Source organism: Gastrolobium bilobum, unplaced genomic scaffold (assembly GCF_033153095.1).
Source record: "Gastrolobium bilobum isolate Gb01-03AN ecotype WA unplaced genomic scaffold, APGP_CSIRO_Gbil_v1 utg3870, whole genome shotgun sequence".
Taxonomy (NCBI): Eukaryota; Viridiplantae; Streptophyta; class Magnoliopsida; order Fabales; family Fabaceae; genus Gastrolobium; species Gastrolobium bilobum.
In genome coordinates, this window is record NW_026895180.1 from 1,080,242 (window position 1) to 1,092,669 (window position 12,428).

General features: G+C 32.1%; 1 protein-coding gene across 1 annotated transcript; it reads left to right on the forward strand.

Moving 5' to 3' along the window:
* The first annotated feature begins 2,000 nt into the window (after positions 1-2,000).
* Positions 2,001-5,079, forward strand: LOC133298226 (cytochrome b5 domain-containing protein RLF). Its single transcript, XM_061497484.1, has 5 exons — positions 2,001-2,156; positions 2,329-2,746; positions 3,342-3,476; positions 3,620-3,670; positions 4,364-5,079. The coding sequence occupies exons 1-5, from the start codon at positions 2,124-2,126 to the stop codon at positions 4,438-4,440; spliced, it is 714 nt and encodes a 237-aa protein (XP_061353468.1). The 5' UTR covers positions 2,001-2,123; the 3' UTR covers positions 4,441-5,079.
* The last annotated feature ends 7,349 nt before the right edge of the window (positions 5,080-12,428 follow it).

The following is a 12,428-nucleotide window of genomic DNA, read 5'->3' on the forward strand; positions in this document are numbered from 1 at the left end:
TTTTGTATCATTTTAAATTTTAATTGTTGATTTTTATCAATCAATGTTTATAATTTACTAAATCTAATTATATAATAAATTAATAATTCGTAATGAATTATAATTGTTGATTGACGAAAATCAATTATTAAAATCTAAAATAATACAAAGTTATATCCTTTAAGAGAATAAATATTTTTCTCTTTTGTTTATGGGAGATGTTATAGTTACAGCTTTTTTTTACAACCTCTTATAACCATATATCATAACCGTTGATTTCCGTCAAACAACGGTTATGATTTTCGCAAATTAAACTCATTAATTAATTATTAATTCAAAATAAATGACAATCTTTGATTGACGAAAATCAACAGTTATGATATATGGTTGTAAGAGGTTGTAAAAAAAAAAGGTTGTAAATATAACTTTCCTCTTTGTTTATTTATTTATTTATTTTTTGAAAAAGTTGGGAGAAATTTTTTTTTTTTTTATAACAAGTTGGGAGAAACTTTGTTCCTGTACTTGCCACAATGTTGTGACCTAATGTGTGAAGTCTTGGCCCTTGTCTTTTTTGGATGAAAGTCAAGGAGATCTTTACAAAAATAAAAAATAAAAAATCAAGGAGATCATGTTATAACATTTGCTTATATTAAATAAAGTTTTAATTGTAATTTTTGCCTTCCTATTATGATTAATGTGTGTTTTTTTTAAAAAAAATTCTAAAAAAAATTAATTGCAAAAATCTGATTTCTTTATTAATATGCTATTCAATTGTTAATAAATATTAGTAACATGACAAATAATTTACATTAATAACATGATATTTTATTTAGAAAAATATCTTAATGAATTTAATAATATTTTTATTATACTTAGCATTATTTTGTAATATTTAAATATATTATTATACATTCATTCTACTAATACGGAGAGATTAATATATATTAGAGTTATTAACGAAACGAGTCTACTAAAACATTAACTTAATAATATATGATGTCAAATATATAAATTATTAATCGTATCACTAACTTTTCTTAATAATAAGAGACTGACAAAGAATCTTGATTCTTTTAATTGAAAAAAAAAAAATCAAATATTTTAATTATTAACAAGATGGTAGATGTCAAAATGTACATTCAGCCTTAAATAAATAAAGGTGGTTGAGTTTCAATAACGGAAAAACAAATCTAATACGTGATAGGTTTTAGAAAGTTTCCAGAATATTACCGTAACACACAACTTTCTATATATTTATCCAATTAAAATTAAATACAAAATACTAATACTGACAAATAAGAGAGAAAAATATTATTTAAAATACATACGTCTGATTTTGAACTTACGTGCGCCTATAATACTAAAAATGAGCTCGGTTTTAAGGTCCATATTTTTGACTTTTGCACAAACAAGCCACATGCTGGATTAGGGTACGGAGATGATAAGATAAAGGTAGGATATGATCGGAGCTTATAAGGGTAGGATATGATATGAGGCTGATAAGTTTATATCATGTCTTGTGTTTGATGAGCAACTGAATAGTAATCTGATAAGATTATATAAAAAGATAAAGTAGAAAGAAAAAATAAAATATAATGCAATAAATACAAATATATTATATAGCGTGAGGATATATTTGATATCCAATATTGATATCCTATCCTATTGAATCCTAACCCAGCTTCCATAGGATAAAAAATCATGTATTGGATAGGATAAAATGAAAAAATAGAATAAACAAATCATATCCTATTAACTCACTAAACAGAGAGATAAAAGTAGAATATGATAAATTATAATATTTTCTTATCGGGTGCTTTGAAAAACTTGCGTAACACTCGATTCCACTAATCATATCACAACAGCGAGGGCATAGTTACTTTGAAGCAAAATTGGGCTACGAGACTTAATCATTTGGGCTTATTCTTTAAACCGGGCCCATGGCCCAAAGAAGGCCCACAATGTGCAAGAACGAGAAGCTGAAAACTCTGAATTTCTCTCTTCCACAATTGTCTCACGCGTCCGTTCGTGAATTTATTCCGATCATTTTCAATTTTCAACGGTGGCGGCTACAATTTCATTGATTCTTCCTTATTTTTCATTGTGAAACCAAAATCTTATATAGAATCGCGGTTTGCTCTGAAATGGATATTGATAACGATTTCACGTTTTGTCAGGTAAGATCAATGCTATTTTCTGGACAGTGAAATTATATATATATTTTATTTATTTATTTATTTAAATGTTTTTTTTGTCGCTTTGTTTTTGTATTTTGATAAATATATTTGGCAGATTTACGCTTTGCAATGCAAACTTGATATGAACATGCATCTTCATTATATATTATAGGTCAGTTCACATGTTGATGGTGATGATGGTGTTGAAACAAACAAGCTTGTTTCAGATATTGCTGATATTTCCATAAAAGAAGAATCATCAAATGGAAGTAGTAGTAGTAATAGTAATAGTAATAGTAGTGGTCACAACGGTGGTTTCTTGTGGAAGGATGGTTTGCCAGATAATTCCAATTCTAAAAGGGAGGGTACGGTTGGTTCTCTGTCTTTTAGTGTAATTAACACAAATTCAAGTCAGAAGAGTGAATTGAAGGAAAAATTAGTACCAAGTGATGCTAAGAATTCACCTCAGAAGACACTGGAACAGAAGAATTCAGTTAAAAAGCCAACAGTTCGGGCCAAAGTTCCTTTTGAAAAAGGGTATAGTCAAATGGACTGGCTCAAGCTTACCCGATCACATCCCGACCTTGCAGGTTCCTTTGCTGAAATTTTACTATGCAATCATCCTTTTGGCCCTTTTTTTTTGAATTTTTCTTCGAATTACTTAAGTTAAGAGCTAATGGTTGATTATTACAGTTGAGTTGAAACTTGAAAATAAGCTGCATAAATTTTGCTGTCAATTTGTGTATATGCTTGTAGTCCCAAATTCCCAATTCCCAACCTGTTTAAGGGTAATTGTAGACTTTGACTTAAAATGATACACGCATGCGTGACGGTTGTATGCACATAAAGGCTTAACATGTGATCTTGTCTAATTAAACTTAATAATCTAATCTTGCTCCCACATGACATCAGGTATTAAGTACTTATTATCCCGAACTCTGTTGTCTTTCCAAAAGCAAGAAGATCGCATGTATATGCATGCACATATAAGAGGGTTACTCGCACTTCTAGTTGCTTCTGTCTTGTAATTTATCAACATGCCTTTGGCAAATAGTATTTTTACATTAATTTTTTGGTTAACATTTTTTTCTGTAAACTTATTTATACATTAGTTCTTTACTTGTCATTACATCTTTTTTGAATTAGACGTACTGTAATGTATTAATCTCATCTGTCTTATTCCAGGTTTAAAGGGACAGTCAAACAGGAGGCTTATTTCTATGGATGAAGTGAAAAAACACCAGACAGAGGGCCAAATGTGGACTGTTTTAAAAGGCCGTGTTTACAATATATCTCCATATATGAAGTTTCACCCCGGAGGTACAGCTATCAGTTCAATCTGCAAGTTCATATTTAACTTTTATGATTCTTATTGCTGGTTTGGTTAACATTACATATGTTTAAGAAAAATGCTATTATTAACAGAAAATTTTTTCCTGTCAAAAAAAATAAAAATCTCCCAGGTGTTGATATGTTGATGAAGGCAGTGGGAAAAGATTGCACATCTATATTCAGTATCCTTTTTTCAAACTGTGTTATTTAAGTTTGCGAGCTTACTTCATTCTTGTGTTTCTATTAATTCAATGTTACCCGTGGTTAAATAGTTTTTGTTTTCTTCTCACATTCAAATGCCAATTTTTATCTGCGAACAGTTCTGTGAATATGCATTGCATTTGACATGCTAGTTAACCTTGATAAATTCTTCTCATATGAGAAATATTAATGTTGATGCACAAATTTGTAAGCTTCTAACACATTATCTTATATCTTAGCTATATTCTATATGAGGAATTGGAGTTATGACCCTAATTTTATATCATCTGGACTTGGAACTTGCACAATTTCCTAGAGATAAATCTACCCACTTAAGAGGTGTGTTTGGTAAGCGGAGATCTTAATTTTCCCAATGCTTGGAATCCTATTTATATGATATTCTGGGATAGAGGTAGTATGTATAAATACAAGATTTTTTTATGCTTGACATATTATAACCAAGATGGGGGTCTTAAATGTTTCTGTACATATCATACTCGAATAAGTTCTAAGTAGTTGCGAAGGGGGGTATGTTGCTTATACCTATTTTAGGCAGATTATTTCTGTTTGTTTGTTCGTGCACATGTCATTTGCATTTTTCATCTGTTCCAGATAATGCAGAGTTTATGTTCTTTAAGGACTACTTGCAGCCTTATCCTTAATCCTTGTGTCAGATAAATACCATGCTTGGGTTAATGCTGATTTCTTATTGGAGAAATGCCTTCTGGGTACTTTAGATGACAGTCAGTGAAGAAAGAATAGTTTTATTATAATAATGAATAATCACATGAAGCTAGCCTTGGCTCCAGTCTGTTGTATCTCTTGGGCCCTCGTCTATTTACTGGTCAGGGCTCTCATGCAATGGGGAATGAATTCTATGCATGTACTTGTTTATGTTTAAAGAATCCCGGCCAATGGGAACTTGCTGTATAATTATGGATGAGTACTGTTATTCTGTAAATTGAAATTTTGATTAACAATGTGATGGGCCTTTAATAAAATATCCAAGCCCATTAGTTAGGAATTAGTATATATAGGTGTTTAGGGTGGGGTTTCTTTTTGCTGAATATTATGGATAAATTGGGGAATTAGGAGAGGAAATAGGGAAGCTCTCAAGGCTAGGTTGTTGTCTTTTAGTGGAGTTTTTCCTCATTATGTCGGTTACTACGTTCTGCAGTTTAATTGTATTTCTATCATTGTTTTGTTGTTGAGGTCTGTAACTCTGTATTACAAGTCATGGAGTCTGTGGTTGCTTGTATTTTGCTTGCTGTCAGTACTGTAACGGAGCTTGTCTCCAATGAACTTTTGGTGTTATCCGTGGTTATTTTTGTGGGTTCCATCACAATGTAACATTTCATACATGTTTGTTGACTCTGTTCATTTATGTAAAATCAAAGTTCAAGGATGAGTTGGTATTCCCATAATTTTTTAGATGAAGGAAGATATAGTTTATACCACTATTTAAGCAAGTGAGTTTCTTAGGAAGATGAGTTACATATTCCTAACGAGGAAATTAAGCTCTATATGTGTCATGACTGCTGCTAAAACATGGGCTGAAGGAAACAGCCCCCCCCCCCCCCCCCCCCCCCCCCCCCCCCCACCTGAACTACTCGATTTGTTAGCTACGCAGGATATGATTACCTATCAGACATGAGGAAATTTGATATGAAGACTTCTAAATCTGTTTTTAGTTGGTACATACTAGCGTATTCATATTTGCTGAAATTTTTTAAAGCTAGAGGTAGTTTTCTCACTTGAGTGTTAGCAATGGAGGGCTGCATGGAAAATGGCAAATAATGCATTATATTAGGAAATATTCATACATTGCTGGCATTTATTTGACTTACGAGACACTGGAAGATAGTCTGGATTTGATATTGTATTTACATATTTGTAATAATTAGTGAATATCGACTAGCAAGACAGTTGCTGTCTTGAGGATGGTTTTAAGTATTACAAGCTTGTGTTGTGCAACAGTTATCTTGAGCATAGTTCATAAACTGTTTGCTTGTGAACAGGGCCTGAGCAAAATGTACACACTCCTTCAAGTGATCGAGGGTTATGTAGAAATGAACCGTTGCCTCTAACAAGAGGTGCATGTGGTGCGTGATTCAGTTATAGTAGAACATAATCAATTTTACATACTTAACAAATTTAGATCAAATCAATAACTATCTTATCTTAAAGAAATAAGTCATTGATTTTTAAAATAATTTGGCGTAGTTCGGTCCTGCTTTTTTCTCTCTCCGACATTAGTCCATCAAAGATGCAAACAAAAAGAAATATGACACTTTGGTCATGAAATATATGAATTCTTAGATGGGTACTTAAAAGTTTACTTATATTAATCTTTCAAATTTGTTTAAAATGCATTTTCTTTTGAAACGGCCGGATAGCTTTGCCCAGTTGACTTAACGGCTATTGGACAATGCCTTAGACAAAACAGTGGAATAAGTGATTCTCCTGTGCTCCTCACATTTAGAGGTGTAAACGGAATAGACCGGCTTACAAGGGTTTACGGCCTATCTTATATCAAACTAGACTTGGCCGATTACATATAATAAAATAAAGCAGATTTAGACTTTTTAAAAAAATTATTTAAGAAGTAGACCATAGATTTTTTTTTTACATGTCGTGTCTATAAGCCTATAGGACGATCTATATCATATTATTTATTTTAAATAAAATAAATAAAATTATTTTTTAATAATAAAATAATATTATTTTAATTATTGAATGTTTAATAGACTTAAAGAGGCTAAAAGACATAGGCCAAGACTTTTGTTTTTTAAATATAGATAACTCAGACTTATAATTTAGGCATACACAAGACTAACAGGCCAGGTCAAGTCTAAGCTATTTAAGTCGAAGTCTAGTCTAACCTATTTACACTCCTATTCACATTTTTCACGCACAGATGACTTTTTTCACGTCAAGGATCACTTACCTCATACTATAGTGGAGCCCATAAAGTTGAAACTTTATGACATCACATTTTTCATATTAAGATGGAATCTTCCCAATCCTATAAATGGGAAATTTTTTACAATACTACTGTCTTACCCACTTTTCTATACATCCCTCCAATACAAATTAAACACCTATGCTGATTGATGACATGAAAAAGAAAAAAAAATATATTAAAAACAAGTGTTTAATTTTCAATGACAGTAGTACATACTGCTGATGTACCAAAGATGAGCTCTATAAATGGAGGGTCTTATCTTACTAAAAGGATCATCTTCTCCAACGTTTGAGCTTGTTGTTAGTATGCTAATACTACATCTCAACCATAATTGAGTTCAACACATCTTCCCTTTCTACCCTCAACTTGTTTAAGGCTAGCACAGTGACTCCATGGTCCATACCATTACCTCCTCAGTCATGTCAGATCAACATACTTCTCATGTTTGGCATATAAACCTTCATTTCCAACTACTGACGATTTTGTATTTTAAAAATCAACTTGAGCAAATTAAACTCTTCATTTTACGATACCAAACAAAACAAAACAAAATCAATTGTATAGACAAAAAGTAGAGGAGATCAATAGGAAAAGCCTACTTTAACTTCAGTGACTGTTGGTGTTAGGTAAATACAACTGTAAAATAGTTTGATCGTTGATGGTAATTAGTGTTATGGACCCATACAATGAGCCCATTAAGTGGTAAGTCCAATCAGAGGCAATTTAAGATACGGATTGATATTAATAAATGATAGATATCTATCAAGGATACTAATCCTAATACGACAGCATAGCAAACAGGTCTAGGCCCTCATCAGAGGCATCAAAGGTCCATCCACACTACTTATAGGTAACCTCTATAAATACAAGGTAAACCCTAAAGATACGTTACGCTCTCTCTCATACTATTATGTTGTTACTGTGCGCACACACACTTCACTGACAAACGCCGTTATAGTATTCTGTGCTCAATAATCTTCTTGACTCAAGGATATCTCATTCATAGATACCTTGAAAAGGACATTAAATCCAAGATCGACATACCAGTCTACTGAGCTGGACATCTCTGTCTTAAAGACTGAACAATTAGCTAGTCATGTTTTGTAATGAGAAATTTTAAGATTCCTCAACTTTTGTAGTGGAGAAGCAGTATTTGTCACCCATTCACTGTACTAAGTGCAAATCAACATCGTTCTTTACTTGTGCCGGTCCTCTTTGAAGAAATAAAGTGCATGGACCATACTACCATGTCAAAGCAAAAAGTCCCATCCATCCCTGGCCATATAATAATGAAATAGTAGCTAGTTAGTTTCTTACTATTTTGCATATCCACTCAATTTTCTACATATCCACACGTTTCCTAATGTTACTCCAAAACCATGGTTCACCAGCTATAACACAAGTCTTTATCATTTTTACCTTCTTTAGAGGGTTGAAAGCTGAGAAAATGGAGAAAAGCTTCGGGTAGTGTTTGGTTGAAGGTTTATTTTGGGATTGATGGGTAAGTGTAAGTGGATATTGGAAAATACCATGTTTGGTTCAGGTTTTTTCAAAAAATACCAGGCAAATAGGATAGATAGGAAAATGACTTTTGTGTTGATTTTTGGATGAAATTTACTGTTACAAAATACCACTTGAGATGTGGTATTTTGAGATAATTGAGGAAGTGAAAAAACAGGTGCAAAGTTTCTCCCGAACATAGATTTTGCATATTTAAATAAATTTTCCTGGTAATATTTGGATCAACCAAACAACTTTTTTTACATTTTCCTACCAAACTCACTTTCCAACCATTTCCCTAGTAAATTTTTTTTTCTCCCAAACCAAACACTACCTTAATGCATAGTGAGTATTGAATTCGGTATTCTTTTTTATTAAAAAAAAATGGGTGAAAAGGGAAAAAAATTTCTTTTTTTAATAAAAGAGAGCACCGAATTTGATACTCCTAATGCACTGAAATTTTTCTCCAAATAGATGAAAATTAAAACTTAAAATTTTCTATTATCTTCTCTGAGAAAGAAGAATATGCGATTGTATAAGAAATAAGAAGAATATTCACCTTAATTTTCTCCCAACGAAGAAGAATATAATTTTCTATTTTCGCATTCGCTCTATATTTTATGTACTCTCGAATTGCCTTCTCATTTGTTTTTTCAAAACAAAAAGCTTCAAGTAGTTTCCTCTAATTAGATCGTTAAATAAGCTTGATAGTGAGTGTGAGTAACATTGTCCTTGACTCCATTCTTCCTTTTGTGTTCTCTAACCAGAAAATTACATGGGTGTGCATAACAACATTTCCGAAATCAGTTTTTTTTTTTTTTTAATTTCTATTTTCGGGAACAGAAATGGATAGAAAACTCGTTTGGTAAAATCGATTTTTTTTTTTTGTTATCAGGATGAACTGATTTAATTTTTGTGCTAGGGAACAGAAAAAAAAAATTCATGTTTTTTTTTATTTTCGGGCACAAAATGAGAAATACTCGTCTCTCTCAATCACACTCAATGACTCTCCACCACTACCATCATTACCACCACCGCCACCATCATCCCAACACGACCACCGTCTCCATCGTCGTCGTACCACCAATGTTGTCGTCACTACCACCATCACCGTCACCAACCACCACCATCATTGCCGCTGTCACCATCACCATCACCACCACTGGCGGACCCACGTTGGGTCACATGTCCGCAAGTGCAGACATGTGATTTTGGTTTTTAATTTTTTTTTTTAGTTATGTAGGTTATTATTTGTCTCTTGGTTCAATATTTATATTAGAAATAAATATCATTTTAAGTCCCTAAATATGGTATCCATTTTAGTCCCTTATCAAAAATTAGTCTCGAAGAGGTCTCTAAAAAATTCAAAGTGGATCAATTTAATTAAAATCGTGGTCCCTCATAAATTCAAAAAAGACCTACATTAGTCTCAAAAAGACTAAAATAGGTCCACTTTAAATCTCATAGGGACCAGATGACTCTTTTTTTCATAATGGACTAAAGTGGGGACTGAATTTTTTGTTAGGGACCAAAAATGATATTTATTCTTATATTAGTTAGCAACCTATAGAGATGATTAAATCAACATAGCAACACAAATTGATTAGAGAGAAAACTTATTCTTCCTCCCATGTCACGTACTCATTCCCATGATTTCTTCATCCTTTGTTATGGAAGCAACTAGATTATGAGCGGGTTCAAGCGTTAATTTAAACTTTTTTTACAAAAAAAAAATTCGGGGGCAAGTGTGCGGACATAGAGAAATTTTTCTGGGTCCGTCACATGCCTTCACCATCACCACTACTATCACCACCAGCAACTGTCATCACCGCCACCAACCACCACCACTACCTCGCCGCTGCCACCATCACCACACCACCATATGGAAAGGAAAGTGATGATTCGAAATTTTTTTATGCTTAATATGAATTATTTTTTATTACATTATTAGTTTTGTTATCAAAAGCAATTATCATTCTCGGAATAAAAATATAACATATTATCAAACATATTTTTTTTTTCTCAGAAACTATTCCAAGACACATAAATAGAAAAGAATTATTTTTTTCCAGAAACAATGCCAAAGAACGGAATGGTTGTCATGCATACCAGAAAAAGGATGAAAAATATAAAATGTTCATATATATGCCTTCACTTGATCATAGTTTAAACTTTCATGACTGATTATTATTATTTTCTTTGGCACAAAAGTCCTCTTTAAATTATCAAATCGAGCTGAAAATTTATTAAAGTGTGAAATTAAACCAAATCTAAGATGAATAGTTTGATACATGACTATTAATTCCAATCTCCAATTCAACATAAGTGACCTACGAGTGTTTTTTATTTTTGAAGGAATTGTGAAGAGTTAGCGGTTGTAGCTAGGGTAAATACTAAAAAGTATGGTAAAGTTGCTCTTGATCAGTGCTTCCTTTCGCAGAATCTATAAAGTTGCTGCTTTTGATTTTTTGTTGCTATTAATAATTTTCTGCTAAATAGTGACCGAAGAACGCTATGAAAACTTGCGGAAAGAGACAGTAGGGCAAGCCATATATATTTAACTTTAGGTATATAATTTAAAACTTGTAAATTAGCTTCCTGAAAATAAAAACTAAGATCATTTTGCACCAAAAATCTTCACCATTTCGGTCTTTCTTTCTTTTTCTTTTGGGCCTTCTTTGGAAAAAAATAAAGGGTAAAGACCATAGTGCAACGTCAAGGCAAAAGTCCAAAAAAAGTTTGAAATATTTCATCAGAAATATTTTATGTTCAAAAAGTTTCATTGAGATCAAAGAAAAATAAAGAATATGGTAAGAAAACCTAACCTCACCATGATAAGGACAATATAGAGAAGATGCATAAGAGATTAGTTTCTTAATTCTTGTTTTAGGATAACAACTAGAACAAGAAAAAAGTTGAAAGAAAAAGAGAGAGTTACTTGTAGTTTTATTTCAACAATCAATTATAACAACTTCTCTTCTCGTTAGAAGAGACAGTAATATACAACTTTATATTAATTAGTAACAAAACTTAACAGATATAAAAATACTCACTAATCTTGGGAGCAGAGAAGCATTATGATACATCTTCTAAGTATATAAAACCTTCCTCTACCTTCTTTGAGAAGAGCACCTAATCTTTTTCCCATAAGCCTTCGTTTAGATACTCTAATAGTCTCAGTTTCTAACTTCATCTTCTCTGTGAACTTGAGGTTTTGCTTGTTTCCTCTTTGCTCTTTCTCAAACATGCAGTGTACTTTTGAGGGCTTTATCATGCTTTGTAATGTGCAATCCAGTTGAAACATGAAGTGATGATTAGATTGCATGAAGGGTGTTGTTATATAGGAAGAAATTCAAAGGGGGTATGTGGTGGTCCTGTGCTCCTAACTTTCTCTGGTCGCCAATGAAGAAACCAAATGTGGGGTTTGTGGTGGATCATATGAAATGTCCCAACTTTTTCACCAAAGAGCTACACTTTGGGTCCCAACACTTACTGGCAAACGTCAATAATATTAAGAAAGGAATGTTCAAAACCATAAGAAACACTCCCTGTCTCTCTCTCTCTCTCTCTCTTTAATTTCCTTTTGTTTTTTTTATTATCCTCATAAAATAAAAATTATATATGACTTTCCAAACATGATGTTTAGGGCTTTCAATCTTATCTCAAACCAGTGTTTCAGGTTCACGAGATTACTACTAGCTATCATTATATGGTTTTGAGAAAGTCAGAAATCAAATTTTAATATTAATAAGATCCCACAGACAAAAAATTCCCACTTAAATTCATCATCACTATTCATTCAATTTTTTTTACTTATGTATTTTTCCTATCAAAAGCTCACATTAGGCTTTGTGAGGTCTGCAAAAACCAATCATTTTTGTGATAGTCATTATTTACTAAATTATATATGTAGGTGAGGCTTATTCAACTAGTTTCAATGTTAATCAAATTACAATATTCTTATTATATAGAGCTGTTATTTTTCTGTGGATGCACATAAAATATTCTAATTTATTATTAAAATGTTTGTGAAAATGTGTGATATGCATATGAACACGTATGTTACCACTTTTTGGCCATGATTTCTGTTTAAGGGTGTAAATGTATCATGCGATTTATCTGGGACTTACGACTCAGCTTACATCAGATCAAATTCGACCTATTTCATAGAATCAAATATAACATACTAAGATTTTTGAAAAGCCTATTTAAAAAGCAGTTCATAGGTTTTCTTTTACATATTAAGCCTATAAACTTATAGATCAGCTTATATC